This window comes from Dicentrarchus labrax, unplaced genomic scaffold (genome assembly GCF_905237075.1).
Source record: "Dicentrarchus labrax unplaced genomic scaffold, dlabrax2021, whole genome shotgun sequence".
NCBI lineage: Eukaryota > Metazoa > Chordata > Actinopteri > Moronidae > Dicentrarchus > Dicentrarchus labrax.
This window is the reverse complement of record NW_026136715.1, coordinates 11931049-11956158: the sequence shown is the minus strand read 5'-3', so window position 1 is coordinate 11956158 and position 25110 is coordinate 11931049. Positions and strand designations below refer to the sequence as shown.

At 40.2% G+C, this 25110-nt stretch overlaps 1 protein-coding gene and 1 long non-coding RNA gene across 2 annotated transcripts; both read left to right on the top strand.

Annotated features, from left to right (window-relative positions):
* Positions 1-3599: 3599 nt before the first annotated feature.
* LOC127377747 (uncharacterized) lies at positions 3600-24792 on the top strand. Its single transcript, XR_007887744.1, has 3 exons — positions 3600-4048; positions 24181-24263; positions 24561-24792. It is a non-coding gene; the product is annotated as an uncharacterized LOC127377747 (long non-coding RNA).
* On the top strand, positions 4262-6193 carry bhlhe23 (basic helix-loop-helix family, member e23). The gene has a single exon (XM_051425903.1). It carries the CDS (start codon positions 4804-4806, stop codon positions 5485-5487), a length of 684 nt encoding a protein of 227 aa, XP_051281863.1. The 5' UTR covers positions 4262-4803; the 3' UTR covers positions 5488-6193.
* Positions 24793-25110: the final 318 nt, after the last annotated feature.

The following is a 25110-nucleotide window of genomic DNA, read 5'->3' as shown; positions in this document are numbered from 1 at the left end:
TCCCTGTAGGTCTGCACTGTAAATCCACACATTAATCAGAGCCGGCAGGGAGAGATCAAAGGAGCCTGTTCCATCTTTACTCAGAGCAGCACTTTGATGTGTGTGCATATGTGTGTGTGTGTGTTTGTGTGTGTGTGTGTGTGTGAGAGAGAGAGAGAGAGAGAGAGAGAGAGAGAGAGAGAGAGAGAGAGAGAGAGAGAGAGTATGTGTGAGAAAGGGGCGAAAGTCAGAGAGAGTGGGGCTGAAAATTAGGATATGAGAGACAGCCTGGAGAGAAAACCCTCATGTGTGGATCCTGCTGGGTCTTGATATACAACATATTATCAATAATCAAGACCTGGTGGAATATCATCACCATTTAACACATTACAAAATACTCTTGTTCCACTGCATCCACAGTACAAACTGCAACATTAACACTGCAAGATTAATACAGCACATGTACAGTATGGATGCCTGCGACTACTGGCGTCTGAATGCATGTTTTTATACACACATTTGTGTATGTGCACACATGCATTGTTTCTGTCAAATATGACAGTGCCACCATATCCTCAGCAATAGAAAATACTTTTCTGCCCCATGGTGGTCCCCTTCTGTCACTGCAAATGTAAGCTTCACTCTCAGCACACAGAGTCACAGCCAAATGTGGTATGCCACCATTGTATGGCAGCTGAGCCTGCAGTTGCCATGGCGACTTGGAGCTGCAGCACAGGCTTTAAAAGCATCATGTATTATTAGTTGGTGGGTTGACACTTTTGCGTTTTCTTCCGTTCTCTGTGAATCAGAAGCTTTTAGTGCTCAGTCCTCCTGGAAAAAAGGTGACGATTATGTGTAGTGCTGTCAAATGAACACTAGGGGATGTGCTCACAATGGACTGAGAACTAAAACTGTGCCATTAATGCCTGAACTGGATACTCTTTCTTACTGTATGTCAATAGTTTAAATTATTCCGTGTTTTTAGAAACAGACACTCGGATAGTGTAGACACTGAAGCTTTATTTTTGTCTGTATCTTGTTCACAAAAAGCTTTTGTTATTCTATAGATGTATTAACATGAATATTGTATAAAATCGAGATATCCACTGAATTAAATGAACTCAAATAAATATCAAAAAATGACCTCAGCTAATTTTAAATTTGGTATTGACTGATTTACACAGAGTGTGTTGTCTGTTATATGTTTGATGTATTTGCTAACTCGTGGGCTTTTCTGCCATCTGCTGGCCATAGTATTGTACATTATCCTGTGGGCATTCAAGACAGAAAATCTATCACATAGTAAATAAAGAGAACTGTTGCTGCAGTGGGTTGAAAATTTTAAACATGTTGTATTTTTAGTCAGACAATATTGTAAAGTTTTCTCTGATGTTACATGTTGACGTCAAAAGTCAGAGGTTGAGTACTGTAAAAAGTGCTGAAGCTTCAACCTACACCATTTCATTCTGTTGTCCATGTGTTATGCTGTGTTGTATTGTTTCCTGCTCTACTGTTTTTTTTAGTAATTTTCACTGAAGAGATGTTGACATGTCACAAAAAAAGGCACAGGTGTGAATGATATAATTAACACTGCAGTAGGGCATCCTTGTGGCTCACCTGGTAGGGCTGGTGCCCTATATGCCAAGCCCTTATTGCAGCGGCTGTGAGTTTGAATCTGATTTGTGGCCCTTTGCTGCATGTCATCCCCTCTCTCTTTCCCTCCTTTCTTGTCAATTGCTCAAACTGTCCTGTCTCATAAAGGGAAAAAGGTCCTCGTATTGTGCATGCTGGCTCACTGTTTCAATCATATTAGTTACAGTCTACAGTGACAAAGGGCCTATTGACTTTTTATTTAATGAAGGTTGTCTAATTAATAACGGTCCAAAACACATTTCAGTTTTCATGTCACATGCTTATATTCTATATTTAGTTTTTTTTAATGAGACTGTTTTTAGTCATGTTGCTGAAGGTCTTTTTTCTTAGGCACCAGATTTGTTTGTGTGGTTTTACATCATGTTGGTTGTTTTGACCAATTGTTCTTTGCATGAATTAAAACCTTTGTCTTCACCTATCTGTTTTATGTGATTTTCTGTGATTTCATTTTGTGCTGCTTCGTCTTGGGTGGTCGATCGATCAATAGTGTTTTTCTGCTGTCTGATTCATTGCTTGAGTGTATTCAGCACTGATTAACACACACAACCACAGAGAAATCATATTAAATACATTCAAATCAATTATGTATCAATACATTTGTCATTGATAATTGTAATTAATCAAACACTTGACCATTCTTAGAGTGTAAATCTGATTTACAACTCGATACACTGATCAGGCCAGGATGTCTGATGATGATGATGTATGCAGAGTATTTGCATAACAAGTATATAATTAATATCACATTCGGATTCCAGTGGAGTCTCTGACTAACAGTTCAGGCAACAACTACTTTAAATCCCAGTGACAGTGACAGCTAAACAATGAAGTCATTATAAGCAAAAATAGAGTTAGTAGAATGTGTCAGTTTTAATAAAAGTCTGTTAATCACTAATTATTCTATTAGTGGTGTTTCGAGGCAATGTGAGGAAACCTGTACTGTCGTAGTTGTGAACATGTAATGTGAAACGATGAAAAATCTCAAAAATTATAATCAAAAAACGTAAAAGTTGCATCAAAGAAGAGTAGCGATCATACAGTAGGCTTTCACCTACAGTGACTAAAAGACACTTTTTAAGATATTAAGATATTTACATAATTCCCTCAAGACATACTTTATATAAATGATTGAAAAACAGTGTCAGATATGTTTTTCGTTAGTTTCTTGAGTAGTCTGGTTTCCACATCAGACTTGAATAAGTTCCATATAGAATCATGATTAGCTTCCATGCTAGTAGTGAATACACGCCTTAAACTCTGATTTGAGACGAGCACAGAGAAACTTTTCTTCCTCCAACAGGCTAATGTGAAAATAACCTTCTGGTGTCAAACTCTGCACATACATCATTCTGCACAGTGAAGGTCAAACATCCAAGTGAAGTAGGCTACATTTATTAATGGAGGGGAGACTTTAACACAACATACTCAGTGCTACAGAAGCCCTCAAAGATGAACACAAAGTGGAATAAACTTCTCAACAGCAGCAAAAAACATTGCAAACATTATCACCAAATTGGTCTCTAATGGATTATAACATTTATTTAGCCTCCTTCTCCACAAGGTGGCATAAAAACATAGAGCACTCAGCCTGCAGGAAGCCATATGGGAAGTCTAGCTGTAGATTGTAGTTGATCACACATGAAGCCCAATCATAGTGTAATGCTCCTTACTAGACACTGAGTGGCAGCCTTACCTTCACTATTAACTTTCATACTTAGGACACCTGTTTCTTAACCTCAGGAGACCTTTTACTTGCAAAAAAAAAAAAAGATTTGTTATCATATTACTTGTGTGCTATTTCAGATCATCTTTCGTCTGGTTTGGATCCTTACAAATCATTTCAATAACCCTAAGCTTATAACATTGTTTTAAGGGTTTATTCAGCAATGAGTTGCCTGCATATTTGTCTGTAGTTTGCCCATAAGTTGTAGGCACATTATTTTGTCTTAAATGTATTAATAGCAGCTTATACAGTACATGAGATATGACTCATTGAATACACCGACAAAATTTAAGCTATTTGTCTTCCACTAATCACTGACTGGCCAGTGTAAGATGCTACATTACCTGCAAAGGTGACTGAGTGGAACTTGTCCCTGAACATTTGGTGCCAATGCTGACTCTGCTAGCGTGCAAGGTGAATGGCGGTCAGGATAGAGCACTTCTTCTATGAGCTTATTGTTTCTGGGATCTGTCCAGAGCAGGCTGTGTTACTGAAATGATATAGCCTAACACCCAGCATTGTCTGTCACTGTCACAGTAGTTTAAAAATGTACAGATCCAAAGCAAACATTTTAGTCTGGATCAGAAAGAGAGTCAAGGAAAGAAGAACCTGGAGGTCACATGGTCAAACCTCACAGCATCCTTAAGTCTGCTCCTCTACCTGATCTCTCAGACCCACATCTTCTTCAGACAGGTGAGTGCTGTTTATCCACCTTCCAGTCTGATGCATTAAGATTTGCACTGAGCTCATGGTATCCAATGCGTAAAATAACTCCTTTTCAAGTTCACCTAAATGTCTCACAATCAGTGTTTTTTTTGTTTTGTTAAACAGGTTTAAATAGGTTGTAATACAATAGTGGACAATGCAGTAACGCCTCTGTGTCAGTTTGCGCTGCAATTATCACGTTGATGATGATGGAAACTGGGAGCAGACTTGCGCTCTTCCCGAGTTAATTAAAACGCCCCCCTGATTGGACGGCCAGATAATCCCGGCGGGCCTCGTGCTCCTACTAACTTGCGAGCAGGGGCAGAGCGCGAGTCACAATCTGCCCAAGGCGAGGGAGGGCAAGAAAAACGCGCGAGAGGAAACCGACCGTACGAAAGGGGGACACGAGCGCTCCGATCTCACCGAGCACAATTAGAGAAGTGTTGTTGAACGTGGGCTATGCGCGCAACAAGGGGGGAGCGCAGTGTACAGAGGAGGTGAATGCATGTAGAGGCTCAGCTTCAGATTCACAGCCTCCTTCCTTGAAGAGTCACTGCACTGACAGAGGGAAAAAGGAGTGAAGGGAAGAGAGGAACTCCTAGAAAACAGCAACTCTTGGAGAGAACTACGTGAGTACAGCCCCTCGGTTTTCAAAAACAAAAAGATAGGATAGGAGAGAAAGAAAGAAAGAAAAAAACGGAAGAGTAGACTTTTCCTGGTCAGAATCTGCTCTGGAAGAGAAAATGAATGTCAGCGAAGAGAACCTGCTTAAGTCCATCAGCAACGACGCGCTCCTCGACCTGACGCAGCGCTACGGCCAATCAGCCTTCGGGTTTGGCGCTGGCCATGGTCCTGGAAGTCCCGGTCGGTTCCCGCTCACACCGGCCACCGACTTCCTCTCCGGACAGACCGCGAAGTCCAACGAGAGCGGCGGGGAGCACACGAGCGATGACGAGGACGGTTTCGACTCGCTGGAGTCCCGGAAGAGGGGCTCGTCGTTTGGGGATGACAAGCCCGGGGGGCCCCTCGCCAAGAAGTCCAAGGAGCAGCGCTCCCTGCGGCTCAGCATCAACGCCCGAGAGAGGAGGAGGATGCATGATCTGAACGACGCGCTGGACGGCCTGCGCTCTGTTATCCCCTACGCCCACAGCCCCTCGGTGAGAAAACTCTCCAAAATAGCCACTCTCCTCCTGGCCAAGAACTACATCCTCATGCAGGCTCAGGCTCTGGAGGAGATGAGGCGGCTGGTGGCATATCTGAACCAGGGACAGACCATAACTTCACCAATCCCCACCGCCCTGGCGCCCTTTGGACAGGCTGCCGTCTACCCGTTCTCGGGCTCTGCACTCGCCACCTGTGCCGAAAAGTGCACTACTTATTCCGGGACACCGTCGAGTCTCTTCAAACACTGTAACGACAAGCCTTGATTTGGTTTAAATTCTCTTTCCTGAACTTTTACCTTTACTGCACCCATGTCGGTCTCTCTCCCACTCTAGTTATTTTTAAATCATTCTGTGGAAAATACAAGTTTAGTCTGATGCATAATCTTAAAGTATGGTTAAGTAATTATACTGCAATGTTTCATCCAGATTTAACAAACGCTACATAGAAAATAAACAGTTTAGGCCTTCTTATAAGATGAAATCTAAAAACCCTGTCACTTTGTCGGTCGTACTTTACAGACACTGCAGGTCATGTCCAAATTATACATTTGGTTACATTTTTACTTAAGTTATCAGCTACTATTTGTAATCTATGCAACATTCAACAACAACAACATGACAAGTGGAAAAGCCAAGAAATGCGACCTGATCTCGACTTCTAGATTTAATAACAGCAATTATGAAAGGACTTCCCTTGACTGCCTGTACTGATGCTATGTGGGGAAAATGTGATGTCGGCTGATATATTTCCTGAAACGATGTGTTGACAAGTTTGTTTTGTTATTTTAAGTTATTGCACATCTCACATGATTGTATTGTACAACTGTGGAAAAAAATCACTTGCTCCAAGCCCGGCTCTACTAATATAACTACAGCCTATACATCGAAGAAGCGTTTCGGTTGTGTTGCAACATGGATTTCATATATTGTTTATATGTCTTTATAATTAAAACACATATCTATGCTTGGACCCGGTTTGCTTCATTTCAACGACCATTTCACAGCTTTAAAACATCTTCACATTGATTTCACACATTTAATAACGTAAATGCACGAAAAAAATTAAATTACGACATGTATAATTATATATTAATATAATTTAAAATGCTTATTCAAAACATTTCTTTTTGCTTCTAATTATGTTGTGGGCGTTTAAGATTAATTGACAAAAAAAGCCACTTTATGTAAAAAAGCTGTGATTTAAAAAAAAAGAAATAGGCTGTAAATTGTTTCCACAGACAAATACTAAAAATCTTAAAATCACACAGTTGCCTCTCACCCTCTGAGTTGCCCTCCTAAAATGAGTTGGCAACTTTTCTTTTCTTGCATGAGACGCGTCTGACATGAAGATCTGGGTCTAAACGTGCTCAGAGGGGCTGGTGGGGCCTCTTTGGCACGCAGTGGGGTCGGTGGCGCTGAGGGGAAGGGCGCAAGAGCCGCCCGGGGCACCCAGGACCTGTCTCTGGGTATTTGGGTGATTGCAGGCTTCCTTGGCGGGCTCTTATACTCTGGACAGCTATTAACACGATTTCAACTCCTGTCTCCCTGCTCGACTTAATTCAGTGAACATTACAGGGCCAGTTTTCTTTTGCAGGTTTTGTCTTGTGAGTTGATACATTTAGAAAAGACTTAATGCTTGAAGTGATCATAGTGTAGTGATATTTATATTCCTGAAAACATATCTCTGTGTGTGTTTTCTTTGTCTCTGACTGTCTTTATTTGTCACCTTCACCTTGAAACTGGGACTTTTTTGGTGTACCTTTGACCATATTATGTTGGCTGCAACGTTGATGTTGGTGCTATATCGTTGCTCTTTTTAGGGTTAATCATTATAAGTACATTTAGGATGTTCATAGTGTAAATAAAAACAACTGGCTTGATATCAGTAAGTGGTGCTTAAAGTGTTTTTGTAGCCTGCAAATTAACACCAGGTGATGGGGAAGTTCAAATTGAATCCACACAGTATTGAATCAGATTATGCTGCAATTACATTGATTTATCAATCAGGCCAGTAAATATACTTTTTCCATCACAGCCAGTCCACGAAATTGAATGATTTTGTGATTAACAGCATTGATGACCAAAATGCCGACCAAAACAAATCATTACTTTTAATACCACAAGTGCTCTTCCTTATTCGTCATATGTATCTACAATAATTTGGTATTTGTGCTTGCTCTACACAAACTAAGCCATGCAGGTTTAGACTACATTAGACAAGACATTTAGATCAGGCAAGTCTTTTAATGCTAGTCAGAGAGTGACAAAGTGATTCCACCCCAGTCTCTCTCTTACAATTTAGCTGCATGTCACAACAACAGGCCACCCATGGCATCTTAAATTGGCCCTCTGATGACACATGTCTTGTCTGAGGCCCCACGAGACATTCAGGGCAGCGGGGATGAAATGTGACAAATGCTGCCGATGATGTGAGGACTCAGGCCCTGCGCTCCATCAGTCTCCGTACAGCTTAATTGCCATAAATGAGATGGTTGCCTTTTTGCACGGATGGCTGGGTGGTCACTTTCCCTCCCTATAGGTCTCTCATGTCGAGCTGCTGAAATATATGTTTTATTGTGTCACCTTATTATCCTAATGGCCATCAGTGTTCATGGTGGCTGTGTGTCATTTAGCCTGTATAGGCTATACATCTAAACATTAAGACAGATTTGTGACCTGTGCTGGTCACATCATGGCCCTTTAGCCTACCAGCAATGCTTGTGTGTATAAAATCACCAATTATCTTCATCTTTCCTTGCAATGAGATAATTCTGTGGCGGAGGGATGTATAAGTTGCAATTTGTTTGAGTATTTAGCCTTTTCCTACATGAACGCCTGCAGAGTATTAAAACAATATTATTAAATAAGTGGTAAAGCATGCGCTTAGTGTATTTAAGTGTAACATGTATTGAGTGCTCATTTGATTTGATAGTAGAGAGAGGCACTTGGGAAATTATATTCTCATTTAAATTTTTATTTATTTTGATTGAATACACAATTTATGTCTCTAATAGCATTTGTGTAGCAGATAAATATTATTTGGTGTTTTGATAAATTAAACTTGATTAACTCTGAAAATATACAGTAGAATATAGACTAAATCAAACATACGAGACGATGGGATTTTAGCAATGCAATTCGAATTTTACAAACACGTTGATTTTCGGGTGCAACACAGCAAACACATCAATGCCTCAGTATGCCCCAGGCATGCCCCTGCAGAAGGTCTGCCATGTGTGTCAAGATGTTAAAAACAAAAGCACTAAGTGAGGCTGTCTAAAAAACATGAAAAGGATGCAAAAATTCAAAACTGTTACAATTGAAAGAAACTAAAAATGCAATACAATTTACAGAGAAACTGTACTCCACTTGAATTATTCAATTAAAATATCTCCGTGACATCTAATTGATTTGTTGTAGCAAGATACATTTTGACCTGCATTATCACCGTCCGTTCCTTACAAACACACATTTTCGACCAGGTGGAGTATTTCAGATTAACATAATTTCATCTCTAATCCTAATATCATTATTATAATCACATTATTTCTCTCATTTGTTCAGTGGAAGGTTTTATAAATTGTCAAATAATCCATTTAGTTTAAACTGTTGAAAGATAGCACTGGTACTTTAAACCTCCCTGTTTTGCAATTATGTTTTAAGTACTATATAGTTGTTAAATAAATGGTTTCTAACACACTATTTGTACTACTACTGTGTATAGTTGTGAGCAGATATAAGGACATTTGTCAGGAAGATTAGTCTACAATATTAATAGACAATTACAATTTCTCTTATGAGGAAATATTTAAAATTCTTGCAACTGTTTTTAACTATACAGTATTATCCTGTTTATACGCCAGGCTCCCGTAACCGGTGCCAACAGGAGGAAATGTACTTGTTGACAAATAAAATAATTAACACTTTAACTACATATAGTGTGTGAAAAACCATTGTTTAAATGTTTATATACTGCTTATAAAGGTTAAATAGGGGGATGGAGTGTTGCTATAATATTAATTCTATTGAACAAATGGGATCAGATGAAATGAATCAGATATAGTAATATTGCAAAGAACTGTTGATGAATTGATATCTTACTGCTTATTCTTAACTATTGTCTATTGTTGACATTGTCTTTATGCAGACAAACAGGCAGCACTACAGTCAGTGCACTACCACTCTTACGACAGCCCAGTGTGGTGCAGGAGTACGGACAGACTGTGTGATGTCTGTAAACATTTGTGTTTGCTCTCAGTGGGATAGAAAGGGAGTGATTTCATTAGCATGGCTCGGAGCTTTGAGGTATGTTTGTGTGCTTTTCTCCAACCCGATGGTATAGTACTAAAACCATATGCCCTTAAGTGCGTACCTCTGCCTAATGCATCTGACAGCGCTGTTTTCTCTAATTAAGTTCTCTCTATGTGCAAGTTCATGTGTCTGATGCACATTGTAGCACTCCATCCACACACACAGCCCTGCACACACTGTACTTAAAACAGGGGCCTTGAAGGAAAATGAACATGCTTCAACTCTGATTATGCTTACAGTTGGGGACAAAGGGGGTTCATAAAATGTTACATTTTTTTTATTTTATTAAAATTTGCTCACAGAGGCATACTTGTGCCTTTAGAGGCCAAGTGACAGAGACAATTTGGTTGTTTCAAGCAGGTTCATGATGGGGGGAAGGGGTGAGGAGTTGAGATAAAAAGAAATAGGGCTAAAGAAGTGAGTGTGTGTGTGTTGTTGTTGTTCAGTGTGTGGGGTGGTAGGAAGAGAGCGTAAGACATGGAGGAGGAGAAGAGGTGCTGGTACCTCATTGTTTTAATGCCGGCAGTGGCACTGTAAGGAAGCCAACCCTCGCTCCCTCACCCACCCTTCACCCATGGACCCCCCAACTTCTCTGCTTCACTATGACATCACACTCCGTCGTCCCTCCCAGCCCCGCCTTGTCGGAAGCGATGAGCGGGTGAGTCAGTTGGTTCCGAGGAGCCATGTGATTCGGGGCGACGTTGCTGCAAGTGCAGCGGCATGGGCCGGGGCCCTTCATTCGTTAATCAGACGTCTAAAGGGGGGTGAAGAGGGGATGTCTGTTTGTATGTGTCTGTGTGTTTTTGCATTGTGTGTGAGTGTGTGTGTGTGCCTGTGTTTTGTGCTCATATGGCCGCAAACCCTCGAAACATGGCAGTCAGGCAAAGCGTTTTGCCTATCGCCACAAGGCACCTGACACCACGCATGGTAGACCCAGACAGTGTGGCAGGGGCCAAATTGGGCCTGGTGGGAGGGAGCAGAGATGGAGGAGGGATGGGTAGCACTGGATGACAACAGTCTGAGCTGTTGGTGAATATAATGTCCTCTTCAGGGCCGTGGTGATTTATCATCTCTCATAGGGCTCTTTGTGTGTGTCTTATGTGGAGCTAGAGCTCATGACGTCTCAGTTTTGTTGCAAGACTTCCCTTCCACTTTGTTAAAGCTTCAATTTTGCCCTCCTCTTTTCTCCTGCCTCCATGTTTCTCCTCCCTCCAAAGTCCCTCCCCCCTTTTCTACCACTCATGCTCATCACTCTCACTCTTTCACTTTTAGCTTGTTGTCTTGTCAAAGGATACGAGCTGACAATCGAGGGCATCCGTTACTGTAGCACTGCCTAATCTCTGTAATGGCCTCACAGATCCAGGACTGGTGGTGAGCAAACACTCACACACACACACACACACACACACACACACACACACACACACACACACACACACACACACACACACACACACCGTGCACACACCTCAACTCACTGGACAAATGTACATGCAAAGCCCTGGGGTCAACAATCATCCCTGTGTTCAGCCTTTTGTACACATAACCTCCTTCATTCACATAGACTACTCTCTGTATCTCTTTCTCCCTTGCTGTCTCTCTCATATGCACACACACACACACACACATGGCCCAGCACCCCTCTCTCTGTTCAGTACCAGCTGAGGAGCACCATGGTTTGTGGGGAGCAGGGGGAGCTCGTTATCCTCATTAATTAATGACAAAAGCGATGTAATTGGCCATCCATAATCCTCCATGCGGAGAAGGTGTGACAGGCAGGGCCGGGGACCATCCTCTACAGCGAGTGCAACTCATAAACACACACAGAGAAAATGAAGACACATTTCATCCTGTTTGTGTGTGTGTGTGTGTGTGTGTGTGTGTGTGTGTGTTATAACTAATGATGCACTTAGCAAGACTGCCTTGTAATTACAAACTTAACCAAAGATTTGAAAAGAAGGGAAGTGTAAAACAGTAAATTTCCATCGCTTCTACAAAAATGGACAATTCAATGTCACTTCATTTTTGAAAATTCTTATCCTGTTGTGGCATTTGAGGCTGCAACATGCTGTACCCCCACTCTGAATGAAAAGACAAGATTAATGGCACTTCCTGTCGCCGACGATCTTGCGCTAGCCTAATTAAAACCATTGGAACATGCGCCTGGCCAAGGATCAGTGGCTTTTAATGAGGAGCTTGTAGGCTGATTTGGGCCTCATTTTCTGCTTAATAAGGCCGGTTTAAAAAGTAATTTTGGAGGGATGTGACTCCTTTAAACCTGCTCATTATCAATGATAGCGCTTCACTTAAGTACTTCAGGAAACGCTGTGTTTAATTAATATTGTGTCGCACATGTGGATTAGCTGACAGGCTGGAATGGTGGAGTGCGAGCGAGTGAGCAAGGGAGCTAAAATTGATGAAGAACTTTCAAGGGCACTGATTTCATTAAGCAGCTTCATTACAGCCCAAATAACTCTTCATGTCATTTCAATGCTTCAGTCGCTCTCACCACACACACACTCACACGTACACACAAAATAATCCCGTGCTGAATGAGGAAGGTGCACCAAGAATTTTTACATTTTAAGTGGAAATAAGACAATGACATGTTTGCTTCAGGCAATCTTGATTACCCCCTCAACATTGTTTTTATTCTTCCTTTGTGTGTAATGCTGACATACAATATTTGCAGCTCTTTGTTTTGCCATTTTATATATTGATTTTGCTTTTTTCTATTCCCTTCTCATTTCACAGCTTTCTCTGTGAGAGCTCATAAATAGAGCTTTTAAGGTCAAGCAGTTTAAGGGCTTGCGAGTGCCGTACCAACTTTCACTGTGCAACACAACATCGAGGCCACAAAGGCTCTTACGGCCTCTTCATCCCATTGTGATAATCTTCTTAGCCCCCTGACTCTACTGTTCAATATGTATTGAGCAGAAAAGAGCTGAACTTGAGGGGCTTTGAGTGTCCTGCAGCTCAGTCTCTGGGATTTTCCTCTCTCTAGGACCAATTACCACACACAAACAGTCCGAACACTTTGCTCTATGACATGAGGCTCCTTTGTTACAACGGTTTAGTATACATCAGTCAATCAAGTTCTCAGCCACTCTGCAGGTGATTATTTCTAATCCATTTACTTTGCATTGCTCTACATAATCTGTTTTGGTTATGACAATGTGGGTAAATGTACCCAAAAGGTTTTCTAGCTCTGAAGTCAAATAAATAAGTGAGTTACTTTAGTGGTCTTTATGTATCCCTGACAAAGAATTTCACTTTCATCAACAAGGAAACAAGAACATAGTTAGTGCTCAAGAATAAGGTAGAGATGACCGAGAAACAAGATGAGTTTATAGCCACACCAGCAGCTTTGAGCTAAATGCTAATGTCAACCCTGATAATGCTAACATGCTGATGTTTAGCATTTATAATACCTGCCATCTGGATGGCTGTGGCCCAGGAGGTAGAGTGGGTTGTTCACTAATCACAAAGTTGGCAGTTCAATCCCCAATTCCTCCTGTTCATATGTCGAAGTGTCCTTGGGCAAGTCGCTGAACCCCAAGTTGCTCCCGATGGCCAGGCCAGCACGGTATGCGTAGTGAATGAGAGGTAAATTGCGAAGCGTTTTGGATAAATGCACTGTATAAATGCAGCTATTTGTCATGTTCGCCATCTTAGCTTCAACATTAGTAGTGGTTAGGTTGATGGGAATGTCTTCAGCCTGGTCATAAACCATTTCTTTGATTAAATTTGACCAGTGTTATAAGTGTTATAAATAAAATAGACATTTTGACCTGATGATGGCATGAGAGGAAATGTCTGTAGATCACCAAACTTATATAATATATCTTGTGGGAAGATGTGAATTTATGCACTAAGATTCTTGACAATCTATCCAAAAGATGCTGAGACATTTCGTTCAAAATCACAAATGTCAACTTCATGGTGGCACTAGAAGAAAAGTCAGGGGATCACCAAAGTCCTTCAGATTCATCATCTGGGAACCATGAATGTCAGAATAGTTTGTACCATTCTATCAGATAGATGTTGAGATATTTTTCGGCATATGTGAAAACTTTGACCGCTGGTGTTGCTAAAGGAAATTTGAGAGGAACACCAAAATCATTAGACTCTGTCGCCTGGGAACCATAAATGTCTGTACAAAAAGTCATGGCAATACATCTGATATTTGTTCAGTTTGGACCCAAAGTGGTGAACCGACCGTTTGTCAGACTTAACATTTCCATTCCTAGGACCACCTCACTAGTATGGCTAAAAAAATCACATATGTGTAAAATGTTCATAAATCTGGTGGCTGCAGACCACTACTGTACCATTGTCTCATGCATGAAAAGTTTGGAAAAATCCCAACTATAATCTCATCAATACATTTTTACTGACAAAATGTTCTCTCAAATGCTCTGTTACACCCTCATTATTTACCTCTTTCTCTTCATTAACCCCTGTCTTGTACAATTTGTAAATTACTTCTTTTTTATATGCTGTGTGACAAAGGAAAAGAAACAAGTAGCTTCCAGTTAGTTGATCATTTGATCTGGAATCAGAGGAAGGAAAAGAAGACAGAGGAGGGAGAGAGGGTGAAATTGAGAGAAAATGAGGCGTTACATTTCGGGGAAGAGATAAATTGGGAGTGAGACATGCTCACTCTAATCTCCACAATGGGGACCTGCTTACATTATTTTCGGCATGTCTTGTTGATAGTATTCACACTGTACAACATCCTATCAGGTAATATCACAGTCTTTGAAGGATTAGCAGGAATAAGAGGGGTTTTATTCTGTTTTGTGGAAGGGATAATTCCTCTGAAATATTCTAACATTTTCATACTAATATGGAAATGGATTTTGAGCTTTTTTGTTTTTTTCATCCCCGAGGTTTCTTCAGGACACCGTGGTTGGAGAGTGGATGATTTTAGTGATTGAAAGAGAGAGACAGAAACAAATAGAAACAGACGCTGCCTTGTGGAGAGAGAACGGTTTCAGCAAAAACGTTATGCAATAAAGCCATCTCCTTTGTTCTTCCTGAGTCAGAAGGAGAGACTTTCAAGGCTTTTGATTTTTGTCACCCTCTCTCAATGTAGCATTAAGGGCTTGAGTTAGCTTTAGGCTGCTAATGCTAATGCCACAGTGGTTAATACAGAAGCTCTAGATAAGCCACAGCTCCGCTACCTTGTTATTCCTTTTTCATAGAATGCAAATAAGAGGATAATAACCCTGGATATGATCCGCGGAGACAGTTATTGTTCTCCAATTGTTTTTGGTCCTGAGTCAAACAACAGAAAAACACCTCTTGTTTGTTTCCACGGTATCCCCCGCTGTTTTTGTTTTGCTAATATGAATATCTGGAAAGAGATGAACTCATATGTGAGATATACCAAACACAATGCAATGAAAACATCACCTTGTTAAAAGACAATATTGTGCTCAATTAATGAATCAATTAACTTATCTAACTGCCAGGCTACTGTATATTAATCATTCATTATCAATGCTCTGCTAACCTTGTTATCTCTGTGGTCCAATAAACGTCCCCCTGGTCCTGTGTCTCAAGGTTGATCTGCACAGAGGCTGGACAAGAGACAGCTGCCCATCAGTCTCCTGCTACAGCAGGCCATTAGTGCACCGTGGCCTGTGTTTGTGTCTATGTGTTTGTCATTTACAGGTTTAATTAGACAGTGCTGTTAATGGAGGAGATGACTTTGGGGCTGTGGATGAATGACACTCCGTCATCTCATGGCAGCAGGGCTACAATATGTTTCACTAAGAGTTGAGGAGGGGAGGTATAGGGAGGAAACTACGATGGAGATAAAGCAGAGGGAAAGAGTGAAGGGTGAAGGGAGGGTCATATTGGTATTATTTATGAATGGATGGTTCTGTGTGTGTGAAAATGTGTATATGTGTGTTTGTGGGCAAGTGTGTGTGTGTGTGTTTGTTAATGGAGCCCCATACTGTATCTCTGTTGGTCCAGGTCACCTGCCGTTCCCTCTGTTGTGGTAAGGATTATCCCAGGAAGTGAATTGGAGCAACAGTAATGTGAAGCTTGCCTCTTACTGTAAGCCCGCCCAGGAGTCTCTAACACACACACTCACACACACACACACACACACACACACATACACACACATACACTCACATTCAGTTGGACAGGGCAGTCCCCTCCCACACACACAAACTGATATGTACACAAAAAATGCATAATTCATCAAAGGGCCATAATCGTGACTTTGCATGTTGCGTGTTTTCTGTTAATTATAAATCACATATACACTGCGTTACTGTGTTAATAGCCTGGTGGCTTCCAGTAATTTCAGCACAGCAGGACAATCTTTTTGCAGAGACCTTAACGTTGCTTAATATTAATATATTTTTAACATTATTAATGTTAAAAGAATTATGTGGTCTTGATTTATATTTTTGGTAAAGTTATGTTATTGTCAGGGTGCCAGCTAAAAGTAAAGGTGACAAAATGTGATGGATTGTCTAATTTAATTTTCCAGTGTTTGCAAGCATATTTAATTCTGTGAATTGAGTGGAAACCATTGATCAAATCTAATGTTAAAACGAAAGCTGCAATGAGTTGTCCATTAGTTAATCGTCTGAAAATTATTACTATTTTGATAATCAAATAATTGTTTTGGCAACTTTTAAAACAAAAATGCCAAACTAGCTTCTGAAATGTAAAGATTTAATGCTTTTCATACATGATAGTGAAGGGACTAAAGTGGGTTTTGGACTTGTTTGTCCAGAAAACAAAACAAACAAACCACCATTTTCTGATTAATCGAGAAAATATTTGGCAGATTTATCAATATATCGACTGCAGCTGCACTAAAAGCTATGTTATTCTATCAAATGTGATATGTTGAAATGTAAAGTATACCTAATTTGTATTAATTTTTTAAAACCAGGACTTCATTAGCCGGATTTAACATTTTGTAACAACCAACAGCGCTTTTGTGATGTTGTTTTGAGTTTCAAATATTTGTACAGGTGCTTGTGTGCTGCCATCCAGCATGGAGCAATAAAAACATGTTTTCCTCCATACACTAAGCTCATAAACAAATTAATTTATTACTTTTGGAGAATGGAAATGCTAAATATTACTAATCCAATCCCATCAATCGTAATCTTTCTTCTATTAATATTGCAAACAATAAAAACAGTGTTTTGTGATCCAAGCCAGGGAATTACACAGGACACATCTATATTATCCCCTCTTGCGCGCGTGCGCACACACACACACACACACACACACACACACACACACACACACACACACACACACACACACACACACACACACACACACACATACGTACACACAGACTTCTGATCTTCCTTATAAGGTGAACATGGGATTTCTGGTAATGTCCCGGCTCCATTTTCATTTTAATCACGGCAATGGGATCAGACAAGCTGGGAGGGCGGGCTTGGCCTGGCTTGGTTGATTGTTCTGATTGAGTTTTCTTTGTTTGGCAGATATGTAATACAGCCTGCTTAAGAGGATTTGATAAGGGGAAGGAGGTTATTGTGTGATTTAATCATGCTCACTGAGGTGAGCCTGCACTTGTCCACTTCCTGACAGGCGGACTTCAGCATTAATGTCTCAGCACAGAGAGGGACAAGTTTTTTGTGGCATTAAAACCATACTGCTGGTATGCCACAAAGCACTGTAGTGCATAGGTTCTGACAGGACATGTTTGTGGTGGCATATTTATTATTGTTCTTGAGTAATGTAATATATATTATAATGTACTACTGTATATACACATTGCTATCCTAATATATATATATTAGGGTAGTGCACTTCAATGTGTGTAATTGGAGTTGGGGGCGGAGGGGCCATTTTTTTCTACAGAAACATAAGTAGAATTAATAATGATATGGAATGTCAATTTTTTAAAGGATGAGGCTGCCAATATTATATATTTTGCCATCATATTCCATAGAAAAATGTTAGTCTGTTTCTCAGTACTTTCTGATCTCCCATACCATGTTTGTGGCATCAAGCTCATTCATTCTTACTGAAGATCTAAATCAATGAATCATGCATAAATAGTGCATTTGTGGGGGACTATTTTCAGCTTCAGACATGGTGTGTAAGTGAGTTGCTATTGCAGAAGAATGACTTATGTGTGATTGAGAAAATAGACAGTGCCCCATGCTTATTTTAAGGAGGGAACATGTTGCCCAGTGCAACAGTGTGGCTCATTGTTTTGTTCCCATTTTTAAACGTTTTTTGGCAGGCTTTGGCTACACAGGTAATACTTTTCAGTGCAGTAAATTAATTGGTGGTTTTACCTTTTTTCATGGGATTTGTCAACATTAAGAGAAGTATAGACTTTACCAGACTTATACGTGACGGTTTTGCCACCACAGATGCACAGGCTGAAGACAAAGTGTATGGATTTAAAGGTAGGAAGTCTGGATGGGTTGTGTTTGGCGTTTAACATTATATTGTGAAACAGGGTGTTAACAAAAATGGATTAGTCAGAGCAACATCCCTAGACAGATAATAGACAGATTATGGAAAAGCAAATGGCATGAGGATGAACTATGTGAACAATGCACCAAAGATGAAAGCAACACATTTACTGACATATGATAAGGACGTTAGGGCTTTTTGAGGTAAACTGAGACTATATGTGTTTGAATGTTGACAATGGTAAGTATTTCCACTTTAAAATGGGCACGAGAGCAACCTCAAATCTTACTGTAGCAGTATATTATTTAAAAAACATATAATCTTTCAGCTTTAGTTGTTCATTAAACATAACATATTCACAAAAAATGATGAATGTGGCCAAGGTTTAAAAGCGGTGCTCTAAATATGCCCATAAGGGTTTCCTGATATCTAACTGGTCTTGCCGTCTGCCACAGGGAGGATTAAGCAGGCTGAGGTGGTAGGGGTGACTTCCCCTTCCCCTGATGTTCACTCTCCCTCTTACATTTTCACTCTCTGCTGCTCATTAACATCAATGACAATAATCATCAGAAGATGGATTCATCAGTAGTTGCTTCAGTATTGCAGAGATGGAGCACAGCAAACCTGTGTAATGTAATGTAATGTAATGCAGTGTGTGTGTGTGTGTGTGTGTGTGTGTGTGTGTGTGTGTGTGTGTGAGAGAGAGAGAGAGAGAGAGAGAGAGAGAGCAGAGAGAAAGTTAAGCCGAGCATTAGCTTTGCTCAGTTTGTGGGTTGTCCTCTATCAGCAGCAGTATTATTTACATGAGTCCCAGCGGGGTGCCTGCTTCTGGTCCAGCACTTCAGCTGGTTACTCGTTGGTATTTTGACGTGACAGTTTAATCTAGGTTGAGGGAAACAAGGCACCAACATGCAAATTCCAACTTCTGCAACTAGACTATATAGGAAATGTCATAATTGTATGTTTTTACAATTTGACATGATTTCTTGAGAGTGGGTTTGGATTTCCTGCATCTAAGCATTATAATATTAATATACATTTTTTAACAGTGCACCCTTAATTATTTGATCCTCTTATCCCCCCACCCCTACCCTCCACCAATGCTCTAAAAAACAGGGTCATATCATGTGTGTATTTATGTGCTTGTATTTACTGAATATCATGTGAAAGTCTACTGTATGTGCGTGTGTGTCTAATACGTCCTGTGACACGGTAGCCCACCCAAACACACCACATTTGACCTCAACAAATGTTACCCTTTAGTCCGTCCCTCCACCTCCTTCCACACTACCATCAAATCATAATCAGATCAAGATGTCTATGCACATGTACAGTATGTATTATCGGCAGCAACAACAAAAGTGGCATGTTTAAACTCTGATATTGTTTCTTGCTAAATCACTAAAATTTCCTTTTTCTGCAAAATTGTCAACATGGTGAATGCATTTTTTAATATTTTCTTTTTTCTGTATTTGCTATTATATTATATTAGTTTGTAATTTATTTATTTTTTAAATTTTGTTTTAAATTCAGTTTAGTGTCAGATATTTGAATTTATTTTAAATTTTGTTTTTATTGTTTAAAAATGTTTAGTTTTACTTTTTGCAGTAGTTTCTTTCCCATTATAATATGGGTGGTACAAGACATTTCCTGTATATTTGTATTTCATTTTAGTTAGTTTTGTATGTATACAATATTGTTTCAGTTAGTTTTTTGTTTTTTACTAAAGTCTGTTTTTATTTTTATTTCAGTTAACTAAAATATTTGTTCACACCTAGTTTTTAGTTTAGTTTTAGTTAAGTAAAATAACCTTGCGTAAACCACACTTAGTTATTTCCATACAAAATACACACGTGAATTACTATTTCAGTGTGCAGTTTCTGAATATCTGCTAAACAATTTTCATAAAGATTCCTCAAAAATATTCCCAACATCTCCTGTCTCATGGCATTTTGGGTCTATCCGACTGTACAGACGCTTTGTGGCTGACTTGCTGGCTGGTTGAGTGTGAATGGTTGGCTTAGCGTCAGCTGTTGGCCCAGCCAGGCTCAGCTCAGATTGCTCCAGATTAGGAGATGGGGCACTCTGAGAGCAACTATGATCCATATTAAAGCTGCATAAAATGAAAATTGCAAAGATTTAGAGGCGGATCATAGGCCACAGAGAATTTAATCACAACCTGGCAGTGTGTGTGCGTGTGTTTGTTTGTGTGTGTGTGTGTGTGTGTGTGTGTGTGTGTGTGTGTGTGTGTGTGTGTGTGTGTGTGTGTGTGTGTGCATGTCTGTGTAAATGCAACTCTCTGCATAATACAGAGCACATAGTGACATGAGGATTATCGATGTAGGCTGTATTTACTTATCAACCCAGTGTTCAGAGATGTATCACAAATGTTTTATCAGTGCTGAAGTTCCTCTCTGTCACAGCTACCCAAGAGCATGATGATGCATGTGAACTGTTTTTTTTGTTTTGTTTTTCATGTTTTAAACTTTGAAGACAAATGTGATGTGTTCACAGACAAAAAAAAAGTAATAACGGACATGCATTTGTTCTGTGTTTGTGTGGGAGTGGGCGAGAGAGTGTGTGTGTTGAGAACACAGCCGGGGATGATACTGCTCCAGTGTCCTCAACACTTGTAATCCCCCTAAAGCTTTAAATACTGTTACTGTGTATTCAAAGAGTAGTTTAGTAATAGATAGCTGTACAGAGGTCCTACATTTTTGTGTCATAATATTTCAACTATGTTTTCTATAACATCATAAAAAATGTTTGCCTAGCTATCTCTTCAAAATGATTTGTTGGATCTTACATAACTCAACTCTAACTGTTATTTTTTTTCCCACACTGAACTCAATTAGACAGTATACTGTATGAGACAAAGACTAAAAAAAGTGCCCTGTAAGTTTTTGTGATGTATTTGCTTTTGGTCATCTTCAGTAATTTCATTGTATGTCATTTTATATTTCCACCTCACTGAATGTCGAAAGAAAATGCTACTTTTGCTGTACTACATTCATTTGGTAGGCGTATTTACTCTGCAGACTCAAACAAACATAAAAAACATGCAATCAGTTCAATAAATATGATAAATTGTTGTAAATGTAGATTATATTTCCCAATAGCACAAAAAGTTGTTATAATTGGTTCCACCTAGACCAGCTACAACATTATAATTCTCTTTAGACATTAATGAATAAATGATTACACTCACATTACACTTTAAATTTTATGATGACAGGAGCCATTCTGCAAAATGAGAACTTTTACTCAAATGCTTACAGTGAGTCAGTTTTACTGATATCATTTCTGTACTTTCACTAAGTAAAATATTAATGTACTTTTACATGTAATGTAATATTTTCACATCGTGGCGTTGCTACTCAAGTAAAAGATCTGACTACTTCTTTTATCACCGTGCATGTGTGTCAAAGCAAGAGGTATGTTTACTTTTAATTGTCAACTTCTTTTTCAGTATTGGCAATAAAAATATTTCTATTCCACCTATATTTCTATTCCGTCTATTCTGTTTTGGTGTATGTGTGTGTATAAAGAGCACGCAGCCATAGGCTACATGTGCTTGACAAACCTGACAGAATTCATGACTTGTGCCCTATTTGTGCTCACCTGTATCTGTGTCTCTACATCAAAACACATAAAATGTTGCCTACATGAATATCACTTCTTTCTCTTTTTCCATCACTTTCATTGTCTCTTTCTTGCAGGTTTTTGTTGCATGTCTGTCTTCTCTTAGCTGCTTCCTCCTCTCTTTCTTCCTCCCTCCCTTTTCTTCCATTCCATATTTCCAAATCCCTCTCCAAGAGCACATTGTGTGTGTGTATGTGTGTGTGTGAGTCTACATGACTGTCACACACACAAATGTGCACACACACACGCACAGAACGCAGACTTAGATTGAGCAGATGGTGACCGTATTCATTTTTTCCCCGACTAACATTAACCATTCATTATAGACAGCAGACTAAGCCAATCCCACATCCTCCCCCATGCAACACGTACACACACATCCACACACGCACACACATAATGTCCAAAAATTTTGCCATTAGCCCAGTGACGGTCCCAAAATCTTGCGTGCCCCTCAGTCAGTGTTGATACTCTCTCCTTCCAGACGGTCCCAGCTCTGCTCTGACTCAATCTGTTGACATTTCTGATTCCGTACCCATGACTCAAATTTCTCCTCCTTCACTTCAGCAACCCACAACAGGAATGAGGAGCATCTGACGATTCCCTCTGCCTCCCCTTCCATCCAACCCTGCTTTGTCTTTGTTCCTTCCACTTTCACTGTCTGGCTTCTTCTGGCAACTTCCCCATAAGTTGGAGACACAACCACTCTGTTTTCTTCCTTTGTTTCTCTTTCCCACTGTGTCTCATTTACCTCCTCTATTCATTTCTCTCTCTCTCTGTAATCAAATAGAAAAAACTAAAAACCTGTTAGGCGGTAAATCAGGTTTAATCTCTGGCTTGAAGAAAAGATGAACATTAATCCACATCTGTCCATACAAATGTTTGCCGCTCATATTTCAGACCTCATTAGGCCCTGCTGTTAAGCTGCATGCTCACAGTTATGTACATGCATGCTGCAAGAAAAACAGAGAAAGACAACAGCAGAAAGACTAATGTGTGTGCAAAAATGTGTTTTTGTGTCAATGCCTGTGTGCTTGCAGACATGTACGTTCACCTCCTTGCACACCTCCCCTGTTGTGAAAGCCATCTGAGGGGGTTTTGGCCCTCTGCCTCTCTGCAGGGTCTGAAGGGTGCAGCGGCAGAGAACTCTCACACACTTAAACTAATGAGAGTTTTAGATGCAGTCAGAGAGCAGTGTGAGTTAGTGTTCCTCAGCCACCCGCTGGACATCAATCGCCCTCCGGCCTGAAGGCTTTGCTCAGTTCCCTTTGCTAAACTGCACCCACCACTGCCCTTTACACACACTCATACGCATACACGCACACACACAAATTTGCACATGCACAGACACAGTAGAGGCGTCCTGAGGAGTCTAAACTTTCTGTGATCTTCCTGTGTGTTGTGATTTAGCTGCACACAAGAAGTGAACACAACAACATGAGCAGCTGTAAAAATTGTACAGCTTAAAGGTACCCTGCAGAGTTTTTGACCACTAAGAGTGCTATGGAGGAAAGGGTGGATTTCGGTTTTGTTTGTATCTTGCAAACGAGTGAGTGCACAAGAGAAATAATCACTGCAATCACTTTTAGTTTTTTTTGCTGATAGACAGTTGGTGGCTGTGACGCACAAAAAGCAGCTAAGAAGACACAGAAACACGGATGTAATCAAAGCATGATTTTAAATATTCAGAAAACCAGCGTTGCAAATGTTTTATGAGGTGGGAAATGCATTCAACATGTATTCAGTCTTCAAGGATAGATACAATAATTGTTGATGAAAAACACTAAATGTAAACAACTTTGTTGGTTTACAAGGAACCTCCACAGAGCTTTAGTTTATTTTTTATTTATTTTATATTTTTTACAGCTTAATGTACCACAATCCAAAGCTCAAGATGGTAAATGTTTTGTTGAGTCTATGTCAGTGAGGTGTTGAGTCAATTTTCAAAGTCAATATTTTTTGTAAGGTCTCTAGACATATTGAATTGTTGGCCCTAAAGACATTATCAGAGAGCTCACTAACACTTGCAACGGAAACTGAACATTTGAAGCTTCACGTTTGTTGCACAGCTATTATATTGTGTTGCGTTATATTGTATATATATTCATATTTTTTTGTCCACCCCATCTACATGATGATATTATTCCCATTGTAACACACACAGAGAGCGGCAGCTTTACATGCTGGCTTTATTTGGTGGGATCAGACTATAAGTATATTTCCTTGATTTTTACATTTCCTTAACATTACCCACACAAAGGCCATGAACCTTTTCCTGGGACTGCTCTTCAGTCATTCAGTCGTTGGAATGTTATGTTTCTTGGTGACATAACCTCAGAAAGTCACAGGAGGTTTGCAGATTAGAGATTACATGTGTTTGCCTACGTGCTACATATATCACAGGTGTGTCAACGCGCATTTGACTGGGTCTTTATCTATTCATTTTGTCTGCCGTGGCTGCATTTTATTTTTTTTTTTAGTACAACCCCTCCCCCAAAATACCGTAAAGACAAAACGCATTAACGCCATCCCTGTCTGTCCTTTTGTCTCTTCTCCACCCAGCTCCTCTTCTGTCAGTCACCCCGGTGCCCTAAAACTGTCCTAAATGACTTAATCTACAGGGCGACAGTACTCCAGAGAGGCTGGTGAGTGAGGACGGTCTCTGTGTGCTGTAAGGGGATTGCTGTAATTACTGGGATCTGTGCACCGTATTTATCTTTTCAAGGGACGGGTGATCCTGCCATAAAAAGCCCAACATTTGGCAGTTAACTAATGCACACCATTAGATTGATTGTGCTGGATTTGTGTTTGTGTGTGTATGTGTGTGTCCCATATTTCTCTACTGCTGTCATGCTCTGTGATTTGTGTTAAATAATGCTTGGTTGTTCTCTGTAATCCTGATTAAATGGGGGTTAATGTGTGTCTGTTATACTTTTTCACAGACTCTCCAACCGTGACCTTCTACGGCTAGAGTTTGCATAAATGAACTGGCTTATGAGACATGATGAGACAGAGGGAGATGCAGCGAGACAAGGCAGAGGTACGAGGTTCAGGTAGCATCAATGGGTCTGTCTGTGTTTGCTGTCTTGATGTCTCACTACGTGGGAACAAGAGAGACAGAACAACTGACATTTTGTTGCAAAATAAATAAAAACCATTGTCTGATATGCTCTCTCCTTAAACATAAACCTCAGCAGCTTTCAAAATCTGACATTCGGAGTACAATAAATGAGAGAAAATAATGAAAGAAAATGAAATTATCACTCTTCTTGGATGTGGCAGAGAAACAAACAGATTGACCACGCTCTTCTTTCCAAAATCCTCCCCCGTGCAGGCAACATGTTCCTCACGTCCATCTTGGCTGTTTTTTCAGATATTTGGTGTCAGTGTGTGTGTCTGTGTCTGTCTGTGTGTGCGTACGTGTAAATGTGTGCATGGGTTTGTGTGTGCGGGTTGTGAAGACGGAGGCTGCACCAGGCTGTCCAGCCTACA

What these genes read in the sequence shown, in the direction of transcription:
- bhlhe23 (XM_051425903.1), top strand. Translation starts at nt 4,804, where the DNA reads ATGAATGTCAGCGAAGAGAACCTGCTTAAGTCCATCAGCAACGACGCG.